Source organism: Pipistrellus hanaki (genome assembly GCF_964339955.1).
Source record: "Pipistrellus hanaki genome assembly, chromosome: 12".
Classification (NCBI taxonomy): Eukaryota; Metazoa; Chordata; class Mammalia; order Chiroptera; family Vespertilionidae; genus Pipistrellus; species Pipistrellus hanaki.
In genome coordinates, this window is record NC_140514.1 from 15,857,539 (window position 1) to 15,883,947 (window position 26,409).

General features: G+C 47.7%; 1 protein-coding gene across 17 annotated transcripts in view; it reads left to right on the plus strand.

Annotated features, from left to right (window-relative positions):
* Window positions 1-26,409, plus strand: part of DTNB (dystrobrevin beta) — a 144,071-nt gene that overhangs the window by 104,745 nt on the left and 12,917 nt on the right. For 9 of the 17 annotated variants that reach the window (XM_084901429.1, XM_084901443.1, XM_084901434.1 and 6 more), the window contains 4 exons: window positions 4,245-4,330; window positions 5,110-5,223; window positions 7,105-7,201; window positions 12,739-12,759. In XM_084901429.1, the coding sequence (XP_084757555.1) occupies window positions 4,245-4,330; window positions 5,110-5,223; window positions 7,105-7,201; window positions 12,739-12,759 (318 nt within the window). Of the gene's footprint in view, window positions 1-4,244; window positions 4,331-5,109; window positions 5,224-7,104; window positions 7,202-12,738; window positions 12,760-13,632; window positions 13,862-26,409 lie in introns of those variants that run through there. The other 8 variants (XM_084901431.1, XM_084901440.1, XM_084901436.1 and 5 more) reach the window with 2 other exon arrangements.

The window sequence follows — 26,409 nt, forward strand, 5'->3', positions numbered from 1 at the left end:
TCCAGGACATGACTTTGTGCTTAGTTGTCATGCCTCCTTGGGTTCCTCTGGCTGTGACAGTTTCTCTGGCTTCCCTTGTTTTCTGATGACCTTGACCGTTTTTTGAAGAGTGCTAGTCAAGTATTGTAGAAGGGCCCTTAATTGGGATTGGTCTGATGTCTTTCTCCTGATTAGACTGGGACTGTAGGTTTGAGGAAGAAGAGATGAGTGCCCTTTTTCTAACATCACATCGAGGGCACGTAGTATTTAAAATTATCGATCACCGCCGATGTTGACATTGCTCATCTGGCGGAGGAAGCGTTCGTCAGCATTTTCCAACATCAAGTTTCTCTTTCCCTCTTTCCCACCTGTTCTCTTCGAAAGGAAGTCACTATGGACAGGCCCCACAGGAGTTAGGCTCACCTCCTTGAGCGTAGGGTATGTTCATGCATTACTTGGAATTGGTATATTTTTCTGTTTAGAGTCCTATGGTGGATTCAGAAAACCATGCGGGAGCAGCAGCAAGCCTCCGCCTTTGCCCTTCTTTCTGCCCAGTAGCTCGCCCCCTGGTGCCTCTGACCTCCCCCCTGGTGCCTCTGACCTCCCCCTGGTCCCTCTGACCTCCCCCTGGTCACTCTGACCTCCCCCTGGTCCCTCTGACCTCCCCCTGTGTCTCTCTGACCTCCCCCTGTGTCCCTCTGACCTCCCCCTGGTCACTCTGACCTCCCCCTGGTCACTCTAACCTCCCCCTGGTCCCTCTGACCTTCCCCTGGTCCCTCTGACCTTCCTGTGGCTTGCTTCCCCATCTCATTGAGTCTGAGAGCAGTTTCACAACCACCTCATTTAAAAAGAGTCTCTGTCTCAGCTCACTGTTTCATTACCCTGTATTTCTTCATCACATTTATCACAACAGGCCATACATATTTGGGTTCTTTCTTTTTTTATCCCCTAACACATCCCCAGTTTCTAGAACAGTATCTAGCACATTGTGGATGCTCAGGAAATATTGGTTGAATAAAAGAATGAAATATTTAATATTTGAAGGAAATCATCCTGAGATCTCTTCTTGCCTAAGTAGTCTATGTCTTTATGATCTAATAATTCCCTTTCTGGCTTTTTCTCTTCACTGTCCTGGAGGCATTTTAGGAAAAAGGATAACCTAGCTTTTAAATATTTAAAAAAATATATTTTTATTGTGGATAGTATTATAGATATCTCCCATTCCCCCACCCTTTTATATTTTAAAGGAGCAGCATGGTGTTTATAATAGTAAATAAATAAAATTCTAAGTGCATCTGTTAATCAGTGCACTTGACTGTGTATACAGCCTGACTGGTGAGATAAGCCAGCAGAGGACACTCAGCACCAGGCTCTCCCAGTGCGTCTCCCTGCACGCCCCCCAGGAGGAACCGCTGCCTCGGGATCTGAACCTTCCTCCCCCCCTCAGCCCTCTGTCTCTGTATTTGAGTAGCACTTGGTGCCAAAGATGCCTGCCGATCAGGAGTCACTATGGATGGTAACTTTTGATTGCTGTATTAACCTCCTTCAGACACTCAAAACTGAAAAGCTCCTTCAGAGGTTTCCAGTGGAATACTGTGGGGTTTTTGTTTGTTTGTTTTTTTCTATCAGATGAAGCAAATTCCTTTCAGAGATCATTCCTCATCCATCATTCTCCCTGGCCCCACTCTAATAAGGAGCCGTTAGTTGTAACTCCAGTTTTCAGAAATTGTAAACCTGTTTTTCATAGCAGGTTCCATCTCAGGCAAGCCATTTTCCCCAGGTTCAACTCTGGCTCTCACAAGACTTAATAAAATACAGAAAATTTGCTGAATTAGCTGCTGGTTCGCTCTTCTCTGGAGGAAGAAAAATCACCTTGTTTTTCTCTAAGAAGAAAAACATTTGTAGTTTGGTTAAAAAGTCTCCCACCCAGATTTTCTATGCTGCTTTGCCCTGTTTATTTAGGAAGTGCCACGTGAAAAGATGTTCTTATTGTACTTACCGTATCTTCATGCTTCAGGGAGGAAACATGGTTTCTGTGTCATCGTAGGTCATGCTTTGGACAGACCTTAAGAATGTGCAGAGTGAAGCGTAGCCATCGAAGTGCCTTCCGGAGAGCTTTCCTCCTGGTCAATCAATAAAGGGGAAGCATCACCTATTCATCCATATTCCGCGCTTGTGTTGATTCGCTTCCATATTCTTAAAGGGGTAATAGCCCTAGAAACATCGGTGGACTTTGCAAAATCAAGACTACAATGATTTCTCCAAAGATAATATGTAAATGGCCAATAAAACGTAAAAGTATGCCCAGCATATTAGTCATTAGGGAGACGTAAATTGAATCCACAATGAGATAGCACTTCATACCCGCTAGGATGATTGTGATAAAAAAAAAAGGGGGGGGGCCAAGCCCCCACTTGTTAGGCTCAGTGGTAGGGCGTCAGCCTACAGACTAAAGGGTTCCAGGTTCGATTCTAGCCAAGGGTACATGCCCAGGTTGTGGGCTCGATCCCCAGGAGGGGACGTGCAGGAGGCAGCCGATTCATGATTCTCTCTCATCATTGATGCTTCTGTCTCTCTCTCCCTCTCCCTTTCTCTATGAAATCAAGAAAAAAATATTAAAAAGAAGGGCAATATCAAGTGTTGACAAGGACATGAGAAAAAGTGGGATCCTCGTATGTTGATAGTGGGAATGTCAAATAGTGCAGCCACTTAGGAAACAAGTTTGGCAATTTTTCAAACTGCAGTTACTGTATGACCCAGCAATTCCTTTTCTAGAAAGATGCCCAAGAGAAATGAAAGTATGTCTCTACGCAAAAACTTGTCCACAAATGTCGATAGCAACATTATTCAAATTAGCCAAAAAAAATGGGAACAGCCCAAATATCCATCAACTGTGGAGTAAACAAGATGTGGTATATCCACATAATGGAATATTATTTGGCTGTAAAAACAAGAATGAGATACTGATACATGCTACAACCTGGATGAGCCTTGAAAATATTTTGCTAAGTGAAAGAAGCCAGACATAAAAGATCACATATTATATAATTCCATTTGTATGAAATATTCAGAATCGGCAAGTCTACAGAGACAAACTAGCTTAGTAGTAGTCAGAGTTGGGGAGGGGACAAGGGGAAGTGACTGCTAATGAGTATGGGGTTTCCTTGTGGGGTGATGAAAATATTCTGCAATTAGTGATTATGGCTTAATAATCTCATACATATACTTGAAACTACTGAATTGCACACTTTCAAGGGTTAGATTTTATGGCATGTAAATTATATATCCATTTTTTTAAAATCCACAGTTAGATACTTCACACCCACCAGGATGATTAAGACCAAAAAGACAGTGACAAGTATTGACAAGATGTTGAAAACCAAACCCTGGCCAAAGTTGGTTTGGCTCAGTGGTAGAGCATCCGTCTGCGGACTGAAAGGTCCCGGGTTCGATTCCAGTCAAGGGCATGTACATTGGTTGCGGGCACATCCCTGGTGGGGGGTGTGCAGGAGGAGCTGGTCGATGTTTCTCTCTCATCTACATTTCTAGCTCTCTAGCTCTCTCCCTTCCTCTCTGCAAAAAATCAATAAAATATATTTTTTTTTAAAAGAAAAGAAAATCAAACCCTGATTCGTTGTTGGTGGAATTCTAAAGTGGCATTGCCACTTGGGGAAACAATTTGACAGTTCCTCCAAAGGTTAAATATAGACTTAGACCATATAACTAAGGAGTTCCACATTTAGGTGCTAGCCCAAGAGAAATGAAAACGTACATCAACACAAAGCCACTTCATTTAATGGCCCAAAGCTGAGTCAATGAAAAGGAGGGAACTCCTAATTCATGGAACAATGTGAATGGAACTCAGAAACATGCTAAGTGGAAGCTAGAAGCCAATGACGTGTTCTATGATTCCATGTGTGTGAAGTTTCTGGGAAAGGCAAAGCTAGGCAGCAGACCAGTGGTTGCCTGCAGTGGGGATGGGAGGGAATGGCAGTTGATCACAAACAAGGGGATTTTTGTGTGTGTGTGTGTGTGTGTGTGTGTGTGTTGATAGAAAATGTTCCAAAACTGGGCTATAGTGATTGGTTCCACAACTATTTAAGTTTACTAAGACTCATTGAATTCATTGTACACTTTTAATGGGTGGATTCTATGGTAGGTAATTTTTACCTCAAAATCTGTTGTTTTTTTAAATATCAACAGTCTGTCTAGGATTCTAAAAAAACACACACACACCAACAAACCTTTCTTTCTCCTCACTGTAGACCCGTCCTCCCACTGACTTGAGCTTTAACTTCGATGCCAACAAGCAGCAAAGACAGCTTATTGCAGAACTGGAAAACAAAAACAGGTGAGCAAGGAGAGGCCGAGCCAGGCTCTGAAGTCCAAGATCATCACGGGAGTGTCTAGTTCTCATTTTCCTTGCAGACCAGGTGGCTTCTGACCACAAAGGAAGTTCCCTCCTCAGGGAATATAGGCCGACCCAAGTCCAGAAAATCCCCCAGACACTACATTGCGTATCTGCAGGGCATCCCTTGTGCTGGTCCCACAGCCTGCTCGCCAGCCTCAGGGAGACTCTTTCCCAGGGCCTTCTCCCCTTCATAGCTGTGCTCCCCTCACACGGTTTCCTCCTTCACTCCCAGCAGTCTCTTCCTCTACCTCGTCATCCGTTCTGGCTGATAAGGCTGCATGTGACTGGTCATTTAAAGGCTTGGAGACCGACAGCACACCATCATGCACTGACAGGTAGAAACCAGGCCTGTCAGTGCATAATGACGGGTTGGACATAATGAAATGGGAATTGATAGAAGTAGCTGTCCATCTCTCGAAGGTCAGGGGAAGACTTGGGAGTTAGCACAGAACTCCGGTCCTTTCCTTAGAGAGGAGCAGGATACCTTGGTTGTCATGTTCCTTCCGTGGAGATTTCTTCACGTTCTTGAGTATTTTTGTGGCAGAGGTTTCCTTGAATAAGGGGCACAGAATTAGGAGGGTGTCCGTGTCACAGCTTGGTCATTGGAAGCCATCAGAGTAAGACTGGCAGAGGCTGCACCACTGGAGTGAGAACTCCCAGAAGGAAGCGAGAGGGTGTGGAGGCGGGTGTGGCATCTGCCTTTCTTGCATCCCCTGCAGAGAGATCCTGCAGGAGATCCAGCGCCTCCGCCTGGAGCACGAGCAGGCCTCCCAGCCCACCCCCGAGAAGGCCCAGCAGAACCCCACGCTGCTGGCCGAGCTACGGCTGCTGAGGTGAGTGTGATCTGCATGGAGTTACAGTCTGCCTCGGTCGGGGTTTATGTCTCTGGGAACCAAGTGAGTGAGAGAGTCCGTTTATCAGAACAGTTAGTCATGTTAGAGCGGACACCGGTGCAGTCCGCGCTCTGTGGCTGCTTCAGATGCTGGGACATGTAGGAGGGAACAGTATTTGGAAGGGGGTTAGATAGCTCCGAGTCCTAAATGTTTGTGGTCTGTTTAGGGAAAAGTAAACCACCTGGAGGTCCAGACCTCAGCGGGACTAGGAGGCGGGGTGCTAACGATAGGATTGAAGGTGGGTCTGGGGCCGTGCTCTCCAATGGAAATACAGTGACGCACATGTGTAATTACAACTTTTCTAACAGCCCCAGGGAAAAGCTAAAAGGAAATAGAAGTCATTAATTTTAATACTATCTTTTACTTGACCTGATATAGCCAAATATTGTCATTTCCACATTGAATCGATACTGAAAAAAATAGTAATGAAATATTTTACTTTCTTTTGTCCACACGAAAAATTTGAATCCAATGTGTGTGTGTGTGTGTGTGTGTGTGTGTGTGTGTGTTACACATGCAGTGCATCAGTGCAGACTAGCCATGTTTCAAGTGCTGAGTAGGCACGTGTGGCTCCTGGCTACCATATTGGAGAGCCAAGGTCTAGATTGTGCAGGGCAAGACTCAGTGATGCTAGTCATTCTATTGAGGTTGTGGCATCAGATGATGAAATGAATACAGCTTTCCTTTGAGTAGGATTGCAAACTTCAAAAAACACTTTCATAGTCATTATCTTAAGTGTTCCTCAAAATATTAACCCTTTGCACTCCGAACCATTCTGGACATTGGCTACCAGATACTCGACGCTACTTTGCGGCGGAAACGTGCGTTGAAATAACTCAATTCCCCGTAATCACTAATAAACTGCAATGTCCCCTGAGAGGGGACATCCGAGTGATATGTTAGAATTCCGATGTCCCCTGAGAGGGGACAGCAGAGTGCAAAGGATTAATGTTACTGATTATTAGTCCCATTATACAGAACAGAAAATTGAGGCTCAGACAAGTTAAGTGGCATGATCAAGGCTGCCTATTAAGTAGGCCTCACCATCATAGATGAAATCAGGGTTAATCAGGCTAAGAAACAAGTGTGTGTGTGAGGAGCACTTGGAGAAAGTGGAAGAAGTGAGGATAGAAAGATAGACACATACATTTCTAGAAAAGAATTATCTGAATTGGGTGGCTTAATTGAATATACAATAGTATAGAAACAGGAAAGTATCAAAGAGGACGGAGTTTTTCAGCTCTGACAACTGGAATGAAAAAGTGAGAGACCAGGAAGTTGGGAAAAAGAACCATCGGAGGAGGAAAGTCTTAGTTTCGTTTTGGACACACTGAGCTGGAGTTGACATGAAACTGTCCTCAGGGAGCAGAGTTCTCGTAGGCACAGCCTTCCTGAGTCTGTCACGCTTCTAGCACCTGCTGTCTGGTGCTGGCAGCCCCGCCTACTGAACCCCGTCTTCCCTGCGCAGTTTTTATACCTTTCCTCCACCATTCATTTAAATTTGGACTGGTTCTGTGTATTTCTCTAAATGAAGTATTCGACTTCCTGATGAATTTTTTCAGTTATTTTCATAATTATATTGTACTTTTCCTCTCTATGGCCATGTATACTTTCCAGGGCATGTTTACATGCTATTCTCACAGCCGTAAAGTAGGCAAAATAGATCCATCATTCCTTTATGCATAAGGCATCAGAGGTTAAATGGCTTGCTCAGCGTCTCATACCCTCGTAAGTAGCAGAACCGGGTCCAAAAGTGATGCTCCCTGGCCTTTGGCCCTTTTCCCTGAGTTTCGTTCCTGATGGGCCTCTCCTCTCGGCCAGGCAACGGAAGGATGAGCTGGAGCAGCGGATGTCGGCTCTGCAGGAGAGCAGGCGGGAGCTGATGGTTCAGCTGGAGGGGCTCATGAAGCTACTGAAGGTAAGAGCCTGCTCTCGGGCTTACCTGCTGCTGCCTCGTCCAGTTTCCAGGTACACCTCCTCGGCGGCAGTCAGCTTCCGTGTAACAGGCACCGACGTCAGCGGAAAGCCTGACTGTCAAAGGAAAAGTCGATAGCTGGAGCCAGAGTAATGTCCAGGAATAGCTGCTTTTATGAATGTTTACAAATAGCATATTAGCTATGGATAAGTGACTTATTTCCCAACTGTTTAAAGTTTCTTTTAAGACAAATATTCAGAGATTCCACCTACAAATTCCTTTTTTAGTAAGTATCGCAGAAGCACACCAATCATCAACCAAACTCTAATCGATCACTATACTGGGAGGAATAAAATAGCATGTTAGCTCTAGGGTTGGTGAATTGGGGCTTGACTAAATCTGGAATAATCAGGCCTCGCTATCTATTTTTGTTGAAGAATATATTACCACACCTACACCCCAGAGCAGAGAAAGGCAGCCTGGCATGGGAGTGTCCCCACCCGGGGAAGTGTTCTTGGCACTGAAAGGAGTGTTTGCCCAGCTGTGCAGCAGAGGCGCCAGACACATCCGTTCATGCTGCTCATTCTCAAGGTCTGCGCCCTGGAACCGCGGTGTTTTGTGGGAGACAAAGTTAGCAGCCGGCGTGGAAACAGCAAAATGCGGAGGACCTCAGAGCAGCCTGGGGGGTGGATTTCATCCTGGGATAAGGGAATCTCTGAAGGTTTTGAAAAAAAATAGGAACCTGTGCAGAATGGGTGAGAAAGGGGAGGAACTGAAGGACAACAGGAGACTGGTGAGCTCACCCAGGTTGGAAGTGACCAGGGTCCAGGCCAGGCGGTGGCCCTGGGAAACCACCTGGGGAGATGCCAGCTCTTCCTCAGCTCCTCCGTTCTGAACCCGTCCTTGAGAGGAAGCCAGCGGTGTTAGCGACTCGGGAAGATGCGTTTGGCTTGCTCAGGCACTTCTTTTGGTCTTGAGCTCAGTGTGCTTCTCGCTTTGATCCTGGGTGTTGGGGTTGTTTTTGCCTAGACGTGTTTCTACATTATCCCCGTTGACAGGACTTCTCCTGCGAAACGTTTGAAGTCCTAAGCGGGTCTCGTTTAAAGAACGCCTTATGCATAAAACCTGGCCCGGATCCCTGCAGTAATTGTCAAGTATGCAGCTAAGCAACCCATCAGCCACTCAACACGGCAGAGATGTCCTAGACTCGTTGGTCTGTGGAATGTCTGTGGCCCTGGGGGCGTTGGGAGCCCTGCCTCTGGGAGGTTAGTCCACCAGTAGGTCAGGAGATAACCCGCCCCCCTCCCCTCTTTCTGTGTGTCAAGCCTCCCTTTCAGAAAGATGCTCCCAGACAGGCAGATGGGGAGGTACCCCAGGCTGACCTTTTTTTGAAAAAAGGTGAAAGGTTTATGCAAGCTAAGGGAAGTGGGGATGAATTTCCGCTAAGTACCACTGTGCACTTTCCCGTCAGCTGGCTGCCCTCAGGGTTCCTCACTTAGGGTTCCTGGCACAGAGCCTCGCGTGCATTGCTGTGACCTTGAGTTCGGCTCTGACGCTTGTATTCGGGAGCTAAGCAGAATGTGCTGATGCCTGGAACTCGGGTCCCTTGTATTTCTCGCTGTTGGCTTCCGGTTACAATTTCAGTAAAACAAGCGGGACCCTGCTGCCCGTTTTGTAGGATCCCCTGTCAGGTTCTTAAACACCTTGTCCTTTACCCACCTGACAAGCTGAGCCACTCAGACGGGGAGGAGGAATTTGCAGACACACCAGGGATGTTGTCTTGGTGCCCACTGATTAGCATTCACAGTTGAAATCTCATTCCTTTAATGGTCCAGCTCCCTAGAAGGATGGCAGTCTTAATTTGCGCAGTATGTACACTCCCAAAAGGTCATACCTAGGAATCACTGGCTTCCATTAAAATTTCAAAGATGTTTTCCTACTATTAAAAAAATACATATTCACCAGTGCGTAATAGAAGTGCCCTTTACCGTTCTCATTTTAATTTCAAAGGACCATCCAGCTTTTGTTGACGTTCAGCCTGCTAGCATTTAATTCTCTCATAAAACAGCTGTAAGCGTTTAGTCAAACGGACAGTCAAGCCCCGTGCTCTGGGGTACTCATCAGTGAAAACCCACCACGCATGCTCCCAGCTCACAGGGAGTTCTTTCCTCCCCTTTCCTAAAATATTCTGTACTTGGAAAGAAGCATGCATAAGAAGCATCACCCCAGTATATGAATTCATTTAACAAAAATCTTAAATCCTTTTATTTCTTTGGGGGGAGAAGGGGGGGGGGGAGAAACAAGGCTGGGTAAAAATTAATCATATTTTTTTTAATCTTAAAAAGGAATTGAAATCCTAGTGTTTAGGTATTTGGCATTAATGATGAATAAGACTCAATTCCGGTCACCAAGGAGTATCAGGGACCTTCTTATTGTCTTGGTATTTTAATGACATAATGCAGGTGACACTCAGGTACCCAGGTTTCAGAATGTATCTTTCCCTTACATTCCCTCCACCCCAATTAATGAGGATATCGATAACCTCTGCCTTATACAGCTTCTGTAATCTAGAAATGGTTGTGTGTTGATGTTCCCATTTCAAAAACCATGCTCCCAGTAATTTTCTACCTCATTTTCCATTATTGCTTTTGAAACGGGTGTACCAGGTGAATTCTGCAGTTTTGAATTTGGAAGTGAGGTTTTGAATATAAATTTTTCTACAGATGACGACAGTGGCATTTCACTGGCCCCCCAGCCAGACTCTCCCTGTGTGAAAGAGTCTCCCATGTTTTAGGTGACACAACAGCTCTACATGTCCGCTCTATAATGAAGGTGTTATTGCCCCTTTAAATCAAGTTGGCTTCTAGGCCTTGTCATCGGCCAGTGTTTACCGACACTAATGACCAATCGTTAACAGAAACTTTCTAAGACCTTATATCTGGCCTGTTTTCCGTGTTGACAGAGCCTTCAAGGCATTATCTGAAGGACTTTTGTGAGTTCAAATCATACAGCGCTGTCCTAAGTAACAGATTTGGCCAAAGTCCACTTCTCCCGACCCCCGTGCTCATGGGCGGGCCTCTCGGTCCTCAACACACCGCCCTGTCCACCTCCCCATCCTCACCTGATGGGTATTAATGGTTTCATGTCTTTGGACAAACTGCACACAACCGTCGCCAAAGTGAAGCATTGCTTTGTGAGACTTCCCTGTTCTGCTGAAGCAAAGCAATGTTTTCCCCAATCCCAGACCTGGAGAAACTGCGAGAATAGGGAGGTGACTTAGAAACAGTTCTAAGAAATTACAGGCTGGTCTTTTGCCCTCAGATGCCATGTCAGTCTCTAAGGTTTTGCGCCATCCCTCCCTCACCATCTCAGTTTCCATTGAACACTAATGCCAGCAAAAACCCTACATTTTACAATTGTTTCCTAACTCTCCTAGGGCTCTTTGCCTCACCCCAGCCCCCCAGGAAGCCTGGCTAGGAAGGGAGCCGGCTTCCTACTTGCAGAACTGGAGCCCCTCCTAGCTAGAGCCACGAATGTCGCCGTAAAAGCTTCAAGACCCCAGCCTCGCAGGCCGACTCGGCTGTGCTCTGGCCCACTCTGCCTGGCTCCCGGAGGTCTGGGTTTGGCCCGGCATCTCGCAGCTGGCTTCGATTATGAGAACATCTTCCTGGGCCGAGTTGGAAAGTTTTTGGTGCCCGTTTAATTTCTAGTCCACGTTTTTCCCTTGCAGGATTAAAATTATTTTCTCCAAATGTTTACTTCCTCTCTCCCTTTTGTAATTTCTTGTCTTTACCGAAACCATTGCACCCAGATCTACACACTGAGCAGCCCTCCTCCTTTCCTGAGGCTTCCTCCGTGTGTTTAGTCAAGTCTGCCTGGCCCGACCGGTGTGCCTCCGTGGTTGAGCATTGACCTGTGAACCAGGAAGTCATGGTTCATTGCTGGTCAGAGCACATGCCCGGGTTTCGGGCTCAATCCCGCAGTAGGGGGCATGCAGGAGGCAGCCAATCAATGATTCTCTCTCATCATTGATGTTTCTATCTCTCTCTCCCTTCCTCTCTGAAATCAATAACAAATGTATATATTTTTAAAAAGACTGCATGGCCCTAACCAGTTTGGCTCAGTGGGTAGAGTATCAGCCTGCAAACTGAAAGGTCCCAGGTTCGATTCCGGTCAAGGGTACGTACCTTGGTTGCAGGCACATGCCCAGTGGGAGGTGTGCAGGAGGCAGCTGATCAGTGTTTCTAACTCTCTATCCCTCTCCCTTCCTCTCTGTAAAAAAAATCAATAAAATATATATTTTTAAAAAGGCTGCCCGGATGGATCCAGTTTAAATAGAACCAGTGCAACAGCTTATGGATGTGAATCCTTGGGCCAAAGAGCAGAGGCTCCCTGACCACAGTTCCCCACGACGGGGCACAGGAAGGAAGCAAAGACAGCCCTTAGAAGACAGAGTGGCTGAGGAGCAATGGGCTGCGGAGAGAGGAAGGTGGAAGTGTGTCTCTCTCTTCACCGTGCATCTTCCTGTAGCGCCTGGTGGTGCGCTCAGATTGGGTCGTTAACAGGTGTCTGCTCCGTGCACCCTCGCTGCAAGCCTGTAAAAGAGACCATCTCGTGATCCAGAGCCTCATGCGTAGGAAGTACTAAGTGAACCCGCATTGAGTTAATGAGACAGTGAGGTCTCCCAGGGCCCTGAAGCAGTTCCCAGGGTCCTGCGGGGTTGGAGGTGCGTGTGCATCTTTGAAAAAAAAACAAAGCAGTCCAAAAGCGAGTGGAGGGGAGGGGACTACTCTGGAGATGAACTCATGGATATATGGAACCCCTTAGAGCCGTGGTTCTCAAACGAGCAATCATCGAATCAGTGTGCTCATTAAATACCTATCGTGCCCCACCCCAAGAGTTCTGAGCCAGTTTGTTTGGGGTGGGGTCCAAAATCTGCATCTCTGACAGTTTTTCAGGTTCTGCTGCTGCTGCTGCTGGTCTGTATCCCACACTTTGAGGCCCGCCACTGGGATCAATGTGCCTAAACACATGAATACTGTGAAGGGTGAAATGGGTGATTGGGCTTTTGAGTCATGGTTGGGCTGCTGCTTTTGGTTTACCCTAAATAGTTAAATGTTGGGCAAGAACCCTAACCCTAACTTTAACCCTAACCCTAACCCTAATCTTAACCCTAGCCCTAGCCCTAATCCTAACCCTAATCCTAGCCCTAACTCTAACCCTAAAAAAAAAAAAATGTTGGGCAAGTCAAGCTCTCTGAGTCTTTTTGATGCATACCATGAATAAGTTGGACTGGATGGTTTTTGAGGTTCTTTCTTTGAAACTCTAGACATTTCCATTGAATCAGCCGGATGGGGCCGAGTCCCCCCCTTGGCTCTATCAGCTCATGATGTGCTGTGGTGGTCAGGGCTCTGATCTCCGAACCCAGGGGCCTGGCCTGATGGGCCCTGTTCTGTCATTTCTTCCAGGTGTTTGTGGTGATGGGCATTAATCTCCCTCCTTTTTCCTCTACCTGTTTTGTTTGTTTTCACCACTTCTAGGAGGAAGAGCAAAAGCAGGCAGTAAGTGAACTTCATAATTCTCCGTCTGGTTCTTGCTCCTTTTGCATGTTCTCCTTCTCCTCGCGTAACTGGCGTAGACGTCCCCCTCTCCTCCCTGCCCAAGGTCATCTGATTGTGTGTCGAGCCTTCGAGTGCTCTCCATGGTGTTGTACAGCGGCCTGAAAGTCCCCATCCATCACGTTTTCCCAGTAGAGCATGTTCTTGTTTGAAACCAGAGCTTGTTGAGTAGTTTTTCAGATTGTACACATCTGCCCTGTTTGAGTATGCATGATTCTCCAGGCCGCAATTGCATTTTCCTGCTCTTGCTTTCTCTGCTGCTTCCTGTCTGGAGTGACTTTAATTGCTTGAAACAGCACGTGGAGTGGTGGGGGTGAGCTCAGGTCTGAGCACTGTGTCCTGAGTGACTGCATGGAAATCAGTTCTGGTGATGACTTCAGATGTGCTCTCGTCTCGCACAGGCTTCTGGGCGCTGCAGCTCCAGTCGCCTCTTAACAAAGTTACCAATGAGGAGGGAGGGAGGGGCTGATGACGCCATGCGTCCCCTTCCGTTCAGGGCCCACTCCAGAGGGAGCTGTGGTTTCTCCGCGGGCGGCTGTGGCAGTGTTCAGGGGAGGTTTATGTCTGTTTTTATTTATCCTGATAGCCACGAACCCACACAGGAAACTCCATTGAGAGCCTGTTTGCAATAGTAGCACCATATGTTTATATAATGTAGTAAGGTTTTCAAAGCATCTATCTTTTACATAAGCTAAAGCTGATTTTTAATTTACCTCGGGGCTTTTTTTTTTTTTTTTTAAGAGAGAAATATGAAATGTTTAATTCAGAAATGTTAATTATTTCTTTCTTCAAAAAACAAATCTACCCATGTTTCAGATCAAGAATGGGAATATAGCCGGGACCGGTTTGGCTCAATGGATAGAGCGTCGGCTTGGGGACTGAAGGATCCCGGGTTCGATTCCGGTCAAGGGCATGTACCTTGGTTGCGGGCATATCCCCAGTACGGGGTGTGCAAGAGGCAGCTGATCGATGACTCTCTCTCATCGATGTTTCTAACTCTATCTCTCTCCCTTCCTCTCTGTATAAAATCAATAAAATATATTTAAAAAAAAAAAAAGAATGGGAATATAAAACATCATGTTTTTTATTTTTTCCAGTCGGAGAGCAGCGGACATATAGAATAAAGAGGAGAGGAAAGGAAGGAAAGGATAAGAAAGGAGTGCCAGAGTGAGACCGTGAGAAAGAGGGCAGAACAGGAAAGGATACAGAAATCCCAGTGGCTTTCATGTAAAGCTGTAGCGGGTTTGTTTTTCTTCATTGACGCCTTTTCCTGCTGGTCTGTGGCACTTTCATAGAATAGATACACTGACCTGGGCATGGCAGGAGAAGGCCAGGAAGGTAGGTCAAGTGCATCAATTTAACACATCTACCTGGACGTGACACACATCATCTCCACTCCATCTCATTGGCCAAAGCAAGTCACATGACCTCCAGTTTGCTTAGCAGAAGCAGAGAGGAGGGTCTATGCTTCCTGCTCCCTTCTCCACTCCCTCCCTGGCAGTCTCATCCCCTTGCTGTTTATGACTGTACCCTTCCTGTTGACAAGGGGGATTGCCTCACCTGTGGTTGCTGACCACCAGTGTTCCCCTCTTTCTCCTCATCCGTCTACACCGTTAAAACCACTTGCTGGGAATGTGCCAGCAATGCACCCAGACTCACTCTTTCTAAACGTGCCAGCTCAGAGAGCAGCACATTCTTGGGAGCACCCTGTACCTTCCTGATAACTCTCTCTCAGAAGGGCAGGCATTATGGGTATTTATTTTAATGGTAGCGGTAGAACCTCCAACAGACATTTCATTTTTTTTAAATTGTATGCATTACTGTGTAATCCAAGAACCAGAAATCAATACTACTGTTGTATCATTTCTAAGGTCAATTTAAAGCTGACCTTGGGCAGATGAGGGATTAAATCACACGTTGATTTCAGCGACCTTTGGTTCCATGTAAGAACATCCTCCCCTTGAAGTTGGCACAATGACAAGCTGGACCCAGACTCCTGTGTGAACGCCTTGGGAGTCCTCCATGGCCACGGTCCTGAGTTCCAGGTCTAGTCCTCACAGTCTCCAAGGACTGGCGTGTCCTTTGGCGACTTTGAAACCCTCTAGTCCTCACTTCACTGCCTGCACTTTCTTCCAGCAACCATCTCCTTCCCCAGGGTGTACTCACGCCAATCATCTGCCTCCCACTTTTCCAGAAAAACGAATGCACCCTATGAGAAGGGCGCTGGCTGCTTCCATGAAGCCCACCCCTGTGGCTTATCTCTGGGAGGACAGGAATTCCTGGTGCTGTCTTTCTGATAGACCTCAGTCTACCATCCTGTCTTGGCATGGGTTTGGACCTCTAACCCTACACTTTGAGAGTGTCCGTAGGCATTTCCTCAAATCCTGGTGCTGTACCGATGACGAGAGTTTTGTAGCTGGACCTCAGGCTGGTTCTGATGTTCAGTATTAGCACCAAGAATAAGGTAGGGAGCCTAGCGTCCTTAACGGAAATGGACATCTGCTTACTTCCAGCTGAAAGAAGCATGTGACAAAGGGTACGATGGATTATTTTCCACTCATCTTCATTTTCTGTTAATCATAATTTGGCAAGTAGAGTTACTCTCATTTGGAGCTGTAGTATAGATGTCCCAATGCTTAAAAAAAGAACGAAAGCGAGATGGAGGGAGGGACGGAGGGAGAGGCATGTTTTCTAAAATTAGAGGCAATGCAGAGACAGTTTACTGCAGCTAAAGTGGTACCCTTTAATAAGAATCCATACCAGCTCACCACTGCTCTACGAAGCTGGCTAACCACAAATCCTTTGGTGCTTTTATTATTATATATTCTTTTTAACTTCAAAATGTATAACATTCGCTAGTTATCCATTGCTTTCACGATTCATATTTCAACTCCTATGTTTAACCAGCTCAAACCTCAGGAAATCAAGAGAGAATCTAGGAGCCCCTCGGGCCCGTAGCTGCCCTCCGGGACATCTCCCAAATGTGCAGAAGGGACCGGTTGATTCTTGGGCCCTTGGAAGTTCTAACCTGGTCTTTAGGCTACTGGTGGCCCGCCCTTCCGTGCACAGCAGCTCACCACCTGGGAAGAGTAGCCCTGGACAGGCCACCTCTGTAGGACCTCGTGACCCTGAATCACCCTCAGGGCAGGTTTCTTATCCTCGGCACTATGGACGTATGGAGCCAGATAGCTTTGTGTGGGGCAAAGGGGCTTTTTCTGCATTGTAGGATATTCAGAAGCATCCTTGACCTCTGCCTCCTAAATTCTAGTCCTAGCTACCCCCACCCCCATGTCCCTAGCACCTAAAGTTACCAATTAAGCCCTAACCGGTTTGGCTCAGTGGATAGAGCGTCAGCCTGCGGACTCAAGTGTCCCAGGTTTGAGTCTGGTCAAGGGCATGTACCTTGGTTGCAGGCACATCCCCAGTGGGGAGTGTGCAGGAGGCAGCTGATCGATGTTTCTCTCTCATCAATGTTTCTAATTCTCTGTCCCTCTTCCTTCCTCTCTGTAATAAATCAATAAAATACATATTTTAAAAAATAATAATAATAAAATAAAGTTACCAATTAAGCACTGCCTTGAGCCCAGAGAACCTTTCTCTATGACACCACTGTGAGCCCCCAGGCACTCCCAGAATCCCTTGTTCTGAGGTGGGATGGATGACAAAAGATCCCCAGGCACCTTCCCCCACAGGAAGCATCTCTGCACATCTCCCGCTGTGTTGGGGTCCCTGCCAACACTCCCTCCATGCACGCGCTCTTCCAGGCTCTGCTCTTCCTACGCAGCTGTCCGGTCCAGTCAGTGTTTTCTCAAAATGCCTGCTTATCTCTCTCTCCTCTCAGTTCCCATCACCACTCCTCATTCCAGCCTCCATCATCTGTCACCTGGTCATAAGCCTTGTCCCCTGTCTCTTGCCTCCCATCCCTCCTTCACATTGTGCAGATTCCTGAGGACAGAGCACGCTGTCCGCATCATTCCCTCTGCCGCTGCCTGAGCAGGTCAGCGAGCTTTCGCTTAAAGGACTAGATAGTAAATATTTTAGGCTTTGTAAGCCAAAACCAGAGCTATTATATAAGTACTTATATAACCACTCACACCCATTTCAAAATGGAAAGCCAGCCCGGCTGGTATGGCTCAGCTGGTTGAGTGTCTACCCAGGAGGTCACCGGTTCAATTCCTGGTCAGGGCACATGTCCATGTTGCGGGCTTGATTCCCGGTAGAGGGCATGTAGGAAGCAACCAATGCATGTTTCTCTCATTGATATTTCTAGCTCTTTCTCCCTCTGAAATCAATAATATATATATATATATATATATATATATATATATATATATATATATATATATATATTAATTTTATTTTAAAGTAAAGGCATTCTTTCTTAAGAACTACAAAGAAACAGGTGGTGAGCTGGGTTTGGCCAAGGGCCATAGTTTGCCCGTTCTGTGGTGTAGTGAATAAACGTGAGGACCATTTATTTACAGCTCTGCGTGATTGTGGCCCCCACTTCTCTTTCCCACCACATGGCTTCGTGCTCCCCACACTACTCCTCCCCCAGGCACAGCCCCCTCTCAGCCCACGCACCTTCACTCATGCTCTTGCCTCACCTGGATCGCCCTCCCTGCGCCTTGTCCGCCTGTTGAAATTATAGCCCTCAGGTACTCTCAGGTGCCACCTCAGGAAACTTGACCCTGTTCCAGGAGGCCAGGGTTAAACCCTCTCGTGCCCATGCTGCCTTTCCTCTGTCCCTCCAGATAGGTACAGGTCTCCTCCTTCCGTGTACGCTGCCTGCATACATGCCAACTGCCCCGGAGCTCCTGAGCCTGCCTAGCAGAGACACTGCCCCTTCCTCGCCCCCAGCACCTTGCAGAATAGAATAAGGGCAGATGGTCCTCTGTGAGCAGGTGGGTGAAGCATTGAATGCTCTTCCCCACCAGCAGGTTAAAAGACCAATATCTCTCCATTTTACACAGGAAGAATCTGAGGTGCCAGAGAGGTTAAGTTGCCCAAGGTCACGCAGCCAGTAAATGGCAGAGCTGGAATCCAACTCAGATAACCACCTGCAGAGCCTGGGCTCTGCCACGACATTATGTATAACCAGGGACTCAGCAGAATGGTAGTGTTGGGAAAGGGTGCCATACCACACCACACAGGTTCGGCCTTCCAAATTTAAATAAAAAGGCATTTAGCCGAAACCGGTTTGGCTCAGTGGTAGAGCGTCGGTCTGCGGACTGAAAGGTCCCAGGTTTGATTCCGGTCAAGGGCATGTACATTGGTTGCGGGCACATCCCCGGTGGGGGGTGTGCAGGAGGCAACTGGTCGATGTATCTCTCTCATCGATGTTTCTAGCTCTCTATCCCTCTCCCGTCCTCTCTATGAAAAATCAATAAAATATATTAAAAAAAAAAAAGGCATTTAAATTTGTTTGAGTGAGCCCTAGTCGGTTTGGCTCAGTGGTTAGAGCATCGGCTGTGGACCAAAGGATCCCAGGTTCGATTCTGATCAAGGGCATTGCAGGCACCTCCCCAGTGTTGGCCCTGGTTAGGGTGTGTGCAGGAGGCAACCATTCGATGTGTTTCTCTCATATTGATGTTTCTCTCTGTTTTTCCCTCTCTCTTCCACTTTCTCTAAAAAATCAATGAAAAAATATTTTCGAGTGAGGATTAAATAAATAAACGTGTCTCATTGAATTTTATAATATCACTGATAGGTTCCGGCTGCGTACAGGATCATTGATTTAGCTATCTGAATAAGGACCACGCTCTCTCGGGAGCCTGTTTTCTTGTTTCCAGTATGCAGTCGGGGTGTCTGGTGTTCGCTTTGTAGGGGTTTTCCCTGTAATGAAGTTCCTAATCATTTTGCTGAGAACTGGCTTTGAAATCCTGCAATGAGAACTAATGGGACACCATTTTCCAACAGAGCGGGACAAACTCGGAGAGACAAACAGAACGAGGGTAATTCTGGCCTTGGACTTTATGAGCTTCCCTATCTGAAAGTTAACATTTCAACTTTCCTTTGATCTTTGGGTTTATGGTGAGTTTTAATAGCTTGTTCTTTGTCTCAAGAGCTTAATATCTCTACCACTTAGAGAGATAACCAGACACCCTGCCGCACCCCGTAAGCCTCGGAGTAAGCCTTGTCTTCTGTCTAACTGACTGGCAGTCTGACTTCAGTAGGGACAGAATCATGAAGACAGAGGACCATAACTGCCACTGGCTGCCAACAGTGTGATCACTGACCTCCCAGCGGCCCTGCCATGGCTATTTCCTGTCTGCAGCCGCCTTCCCCACAAGCCGCCACAGGGAGGCACAGGCTGTGTGCTAGCACCCAGTTTCCTGAAGTGGTGTGGGAACACATAGGTGTCAGCGCTCTGCGGAAGGACCTCAGGGCACACTCTTTGGTGCCAAACTTTTCAACAGCCACAATAGATAAATGCGTATCAACGGGGATGACGAGAAGAGAGGCATCGTAAGACTCTGCAGCCCTTCTCCCGGGGTTCAGAGCCAGGCTTACCTTTAAATGTGCGCTGCACCCAAGCCTGCAGGCGGGCCCCTTCGCTAAGGCAGGAAGGTCTCCAGACATGTTCTTTACCTGTGTTTTTTTTAAATACGTTTTTATTGATCTCAGGAAGAGAGAGAGAGAGAGAGAGAGAGACATCATTTTAGGCTACCTTCTGCACACCCCATACTAGGGGTTGAGCCTGCAACCTGGGCATGTTTCTGACCGGGAATTGAACCATGACCTCCTGGTTCATAGGTCAGCACTGAACCATTGAGCCACACTGGCCAGGCCTTTACCTGTTTTAATTCATCCCAGAGTGAACCATGGCCTGCTGCGTTGCTCACTGCCGTGCAATTGCCTCACCTCCTGCACCCTGCTCTCCACCATCCGCTGGCTTCCACCCCTGGCCCTGACTCCTAACTCCCGTCGAGTCAGGCAGTTATTTTCACATCTTGCGGCAGGACAGCCGACGCAGCAGCAGATCAGCCTCTCTCTCTCCCGGTACTTGTGTGTTCGAGGAGACGGCTGCGTTTTCCCCGCAGAGCCAGCCAGCACCAGCTCGAAATAGTACGTGGGTGGTTTTGTTCTTCACCTTTTCTCGAAAAAGAAAAATGTGCAAAGTCCATTCCTTATACCTCCCAGTTCTCTTTACCTTTAGTGTTGCCTCGCTTCGATTTCGGGCTTATAGCTCCTTCTCCCCAGGCCTGTTTTTGGTTGTTTTTTTTGTTTTGTTTTTGTTTTTCTGAGAGGGCCTCTGACGATGGGCGGCAAAGCGGCCCCTGTTGGATTTACCTACACCGCAGCAAAGTGAGGGTAATTGTCCGCACGGGCCATCTGCTACCTGGCAGGTGTCCACGAGTCGAAGAGAGAAGTGGAGACTCCGGGTCTCCTCCCGTTGCCATGATCACCGCTCGGCTCGGAGTTGTGGCTGGGGAGTGGTTGGAGGGGGCCGTGCCGTTCGTTTTGGCTCACCAGGGCGTCGTCTCAGAACCAGGCTGTGCCACAGCCTCTCTGGGCTTGATTGCCTGACCGTCCTGGGCACCAAAGAGATTTTCAAAAAATTCATTCCCGCTCCGTAAGGAAAAAGAAGGGGATGCAGCCCTCCCGTGAGTCAGGCAGCACGCCGGGGATCCTGAACACGGCCCAGGACAGTGCGTGCCGCCTCCCGCTGAGACGGCGCCTCTCTCTCTCTCTCTCTCTCTCTCTCTCTCTCTCTCTCTGCCTCCGCCTGTGAGTCCCTGTCTCCGCCCCGGTGCCAGCTGTGGGGAAGGATCCGTGTCCTCAGGTCACCTTCTCTGGCGTTGTCGGGCCCTGTTTGGCTCCAGCGTGAGGCTTGTGTTCTAGACGAGAAGCCAAGGCGTAATTCAGTTTCTCACATTCCTCACTCTTATTGGAAATGGGCTCTCCTGCTGCAGCTCAGGGAGAGCTTCAGCCGTGAGACGCCTGGACTGATCCGTGTCCCTTCGGCTCAGGGACACACTGCACGGTGCTCCCTGCCTGCCTGGGCTCCTCCCGGCAGTGTGAGGCGATTCGCGGGCCCTGGCACCTGTCCTAGCCTTTCTTCTAATCCTCTTGTGACCTTATGGCCTCGGCAGGCCTCGGCCTCCTCAAATATAAAAATGAAGGGTGGGCTACACCACAGGCTGTGTTCCTGGGGTCACGAACCCTCTGAAGTTATAAGCATAATTTCTGAGCTATTTTCTTAGATGCATGGCGTTCTCCAGTTCTCATTTTTTTTGCTGATTCAGAAGTGAAGAGCCAGCAGACTAAAGAACTCCTCAGATTATAACATGTCTCTAGCTCTGTGTTTTCAGCAGAATTGTTTCCAACTACAAGGGACCTCTGTGTTCAGGGAACCTGAGTTACAGGGCGTTTGTTGTGTGTAGTTATTGGTTAGACACGTGGGGGAGGGGAGGAGGCCTGTGCTGCACTCAGGCCTTTGTTGCAGGTTGTATTTCGTTACGATCCCACTGTCCCTGCATCAGGAAACCTTGACACACCAAGTAGCATGTTGCAAGGCTTTCCTTGCTTCCCAGGCTAACTGCCCGGCTCCTGGCAGCCGAAACCTGGAGGCACACAGTGGTTGATAGCCTCTGATCAGTTGGTGAGCTGATTCCCATCCCAGAGCCACCTGACTAGTCCCTCCACCTTCGCCAACGTCTGTGTGGTTCTCAGGTTCCCCATAATCTCAAGGTCCCGGCTGTGATGCTCCCCAGCCTCCTCCGTGCCACTTCGTCTCAGTTGGTTTGCATGGAGGGCAGGGCCTGGCCGTCCCCGTGGGGAGGGCCTGCCCCTCTGAACGGAAAGCCCACCTGTGCTTTTGCAACGAGGTGCGATGCCACAGCAGTGCCCCAGCCTGACTGTCGGTGTGCCCCTCTGGCCCTGACCCAGCAAGAGGGCAAAGACCGAGCAAACGCAGCGCGGCTCATCGGAGGTTCTCAGCCTGCGGAGGGCATGGCTCTGCCCTCAAGCACTGGCTCGAGCACAGGCGCTTCACACGTGTTTGTACGTTGAAGGGGGCAGTGTGGTCCAGTGGGAGGGGCATGGCTTAGAAGTCAGGGGTCCTGGGTCCTGGGAAGGACCTTATTTCAGACTCTGTCTCTCCTGAAATAGCGCCAACCTGCACAGTAGCCTCTCCCTGTACCGCCAGCTCACAGGCTTCCTCTCTGTCGTTGACTCCACTTGTGAGAAGAAGGTAATTTAATATAGAAAACACCACCTCTGTGCCCCTGAGGCGGCTGCCGAAACCCTCAGAGGAGGATCCATCACCGTCCTGTCGTCATGACCGAAGCAAAGCCACGATTACTTGGCGTTTCTGAGATTCGGTAACTTGGCGAAATCATACAATCGTAGGATTTTATGTCTGAAAAGTACTTCAGAGACCAGCGCATTGATGCCTCTCAGTCTATAAACGAGAAGACTGAGCCCCATAAGAATCTCAGCGCGTGTGCTAGTCAGAAGGAGAACCGGGGACCCCCTGACTTCGGGGCCCCTCCCACGGCATCACGCTGCCCCCCTAAACGCTCTCCCCGCGGTGAGAGCCAGGTGCAGGCTCAGCGCCTGCCACGTTCCCTCTTCTTCTGAGTCACTGGATTCGCAGCTGAGGATGTTCCGCAGGTCCTGTAACTATTGACAAAGTTAGAAGGTTGAGACTTCCGGTGTCAGGACAAACGAATACTCCGGAACTCAGGCACAGTCAGATCCGAAAAGGCTTTCTTGGTCGTAAGCCTTACCTTTCTTCTCACCCCATCCCTGGCCTCTTTCCTGGCCTCTCATGACAGCCTCTCGGTCTGGTTTCGTATGCCCCCAAATTCTCCCCTCAGCCCTCTCTCAATCAGGAGTCCTCAGAGGGGACTGATGGAATATTGCATAAAGACAGAGATCAGCCATACCCTGTGGGTCACCTATCACTGCATAATAACTTACCCCAAAGCCTAATGGCTTAGAAGAACAAATATTTATTAACTCGGAGCTTCTTTAACTAAGGAGGCAGAGCAAGCAATAATCTCCTGGGTTTATATGCTTGGTCATCAATGGAGCTGCTTGTGAAATGCTTTGACCAGATAAGCACATGTATGTGTGTGTGGGGGGGGGGGGGGGCAGACCTCAGAGAGGGCATCAGTGACCCCTTGCCCTCTAACTCTCACCCCGCGTGATCCTCTCCCCTTGAACATGGGCTGGGCACAGTGGCTGCTTCTAACGCATCAGGGGAATGGAAGGCTACTTCCGAGACTCGGTTATAAAAGACTGTGACTTCGGTTTTGCTTGCCTCCCCCACCCCGCCTCTCTCGCGCTCTCCGGGTTTTCCCTCTGGGGAAGCCAGCTGTCATCTCACGAGCTGCCCTGGGGGAAGCCCACATGGGGGGGAGCTCAGGGTGGCTTCCAACCAACCACCAGCCGCACTGGACCGTCAACCCGGGAGGAGCCCTGCCAACGACAGTGCAGGTTGTTGAGCCTGGAGGTGATGCCAGTCTTGGGAGAGGTCCCGCCCCTCAGCTTGGGAGGGCCCAGCTAAGGAGCACCTGGATTCCTGGCTGAGTTAATAAATATTTATTTAATATTTATTAACTCGGTGCATGGGGACCTTTCTTGAGGCTGCCCAAGCAACCTGGGCATCGACCTTTATTCTGGTCCCCTCAACCCTCGGAGGCCCAGGAAAGCCCGCCTTGCCAGTGCCCACCATGTCTGGGACCTCCCGCATCCCAAACTGTGCAGGCTCACAGGTCTTCCCGCGCCAGTGACTTCCTTTCCTCGCCTGCAGCTTCTCTCCCAGCTCCCTTGTCTAATTTGGGTTGGGGCTGACACCAGATCTGGCTGTTCATAAGCCCTTCCCAGAGTAGAGTGGGTTTTATGCTTTATTTCCCCCTGCTCCCATAAAGGTGGCCAAAGAACAGAGGGTGATGGTAATTATAGGGGAAAAGGTAGAGGTGGTGCCACAAAAGACAGCGATTAAAAGATGATAATGTTATCTAGCCAAAACAGTATTCCTAAGGTGTGTTTAAACTAGTATTAAAAGATATATATATACCCTGAAAAGTAAAGAATAATAAATGTTTTACAAACACTGATTTAAAAAAAAAATAGAATATTTCACAAGATAGAACATGTTGTTTTTTTTAAGATATTTTATTGATTTTTTACAGAAAGGAAGAGAGAGGGATAGAGAGAGAAACATCCATCAGCTGCCTCTTGCACACCCTCTACTGGGGATGTGCCCGCAACCAAGGTACATGCCCTTGACTGGAATCGAACCCGGGACCTTTCAGTCCGCAGGCCGATGCTCTATCCACTGAGCCAAACCAGTTTCGGCAAGATAGAACATGTTTACTTGTCATTAGAAAATTATGAAAGTTAAGCAGTGGTAAAAAGAGCAAAAAGAGATTTTGTAGTATTCCATTCTATTTGTGTATTTTTTTAAAAATCTTTATTGTTCAGATTATTACAATTATTTCTCCTTTCCTCTCCCCCCCCCCCCCACCATAGCTCCCCTCCACCTGGTCCCCACTCCACCCTCTGCCCTTACCTCCCCACACCCCCACCCCTGCTGTCCTCATCCATAGGTATATGATTTTTATCCAGTCTCTTCCCGTACCCCCGCACAGACACCCCTTTCCCCCTGAGAATTATCAATCCCCTGGTCCTATTCTATTTGGATAAGCCACACTTTGTTAACCCAGTCGCCAGTTAGTGGACTTTTGGATCATTTCCACTTTAGGCCTGTTAAACTGTTGCTAATGAACATTTGTATACACGATCTTGGGCGACATATGTTTTCGTTTCTCTTGGGTATATGCTCAGGAGTGAAATGGCTGGGACATATGGTACGTGTATGTTGAGCACTTTAAGAAACTGCCGGAGTGTTTTCCGAGGCGGCAGCGGTACCCTTTCCCAGTCCCGGCTGCGGGGTGCGCGGGTTCCAGTTCCCCGCCGCCCGCTCGTCCCTTTTCTGGCCGCTCTTTTCGTGGGTGAGGGGTGTCTCGCTGTGATTTCGGTTCTCATTTCCCTCATCACTCCTCGTGTGGAGTGTTTTTCACGCGGATGGTTAGCCCATTTGTACATCGTCTCTGGTGAAGTGTCTGTTCAAGTCTTCATTTTGTAATCGGGTGGTTTGTCTTCTGATTCAGTTGTAAGAGTTCATTATGTGTCCTGAATACAGGGGTGTTGTTTTTGTTTGTTTGTTTGTTTATATTTTTTATTTCAACTTTATGTAAGTACAATTGACATAAAAGTATAAGATACTTACAATTGTGTACGTGGTGGTCATTTGATATACATCATGCTTAATTAAAGGACCTGTCACCTCACATATATATCTTGGCATGTGTGTATGAAATGTAAGTTCTACTCTCTTAGCAGATTTCTGTTGTATAATCCCATGTTATCAACTATAGTCTCCACATTATACATTCGATCTTCCAACCTTACTTACCTAATAGCTGAAAGTCTGTACCCTTTTACCAACCTCTCCCTATTTTCCATACCCGTCAGCCCCTGGCAACCACTTTCCTCCTCCGTTTCTATGAATGAGATGTATTTCCGATTCCACGTATAAGTGATAACGTGCAGTATCCGCTGTGTTCTGTCTGACCCGTTCCACTTGCTGTGCATAATGTGCTCGAGGCCCACCCCTGTTACCACACACAGCGGGATTTCCTCCTTCTCGGGGCCAAATAAGATCCCCTTGTACATGCACACCACACCATCTCTCTCCATTTAGGTTGTTTCCATGTCTTAGCTATTGTGACGAATGCTGCCGTGAATACGGGGTACTGATTCCTCTTCAAGATCCCATTTTTACTTTCTTTGCCTATCTACCCAGAAGGGTAGTTGCTTTTAGGAACCTCCACACTGTTGTCCACAGTGGCTGCACCAAGTTGCATTCCCACCAACAGTGCCCAAGGGCTCCCTTTTCTCCGTGTCCTCACCGACACTATCTCTCGCCATTTTGGTGATAATTTCTAATGGGTGTGAGGTGACAGCTCACTGTGGCTTTGGTTTGTATTTCCCTGGTGATTGTGATGTTGCACACCTTCTCATGTACCTGTTGGCCAGGTATTTATGTGTCTTCTTTGGGAAAGGTCTGTCGAGTTGCTCTGCCCTTTTTTAATCAGATTGTTTGTTTGTTTTTTTGCTGTTAAGTTGTATGAGTTCTTTATATTTTTTTCAATATCAACTCATTATCATATATAGTATATGGTTTGCAATTATTTTCTCGAATTCAAGTTGCCTTTCCATTTTGTTGATGGTTCCCTTTGCTGGGTAGAGCTTTTTAGTTTATGTCCCACTTGTTTATTTTTGCTCTCGTTGCCTTTGCTTTTGGTGTCAGATCAAAAAAAAAAAATTATTGCTAACACCCACAAGTTCCTTATCACATATAATTTGCAAATATTTTCCTCAGTATATGGCTTATCTTTTTGTTTTTCTTAATTAAGGTCTTTTTTATAATAGTTTTATTTAAATGGAATGTATATAACATACAACTCACCCTTTTTCAGTGTTAATATATCCAGAGTTGTGCAACTATCATGACAACCAAATTTAGAACAATTTATCTCTCTCTCTCTCTCTCTCTCTCTCTCTCTCTCTCTCTCT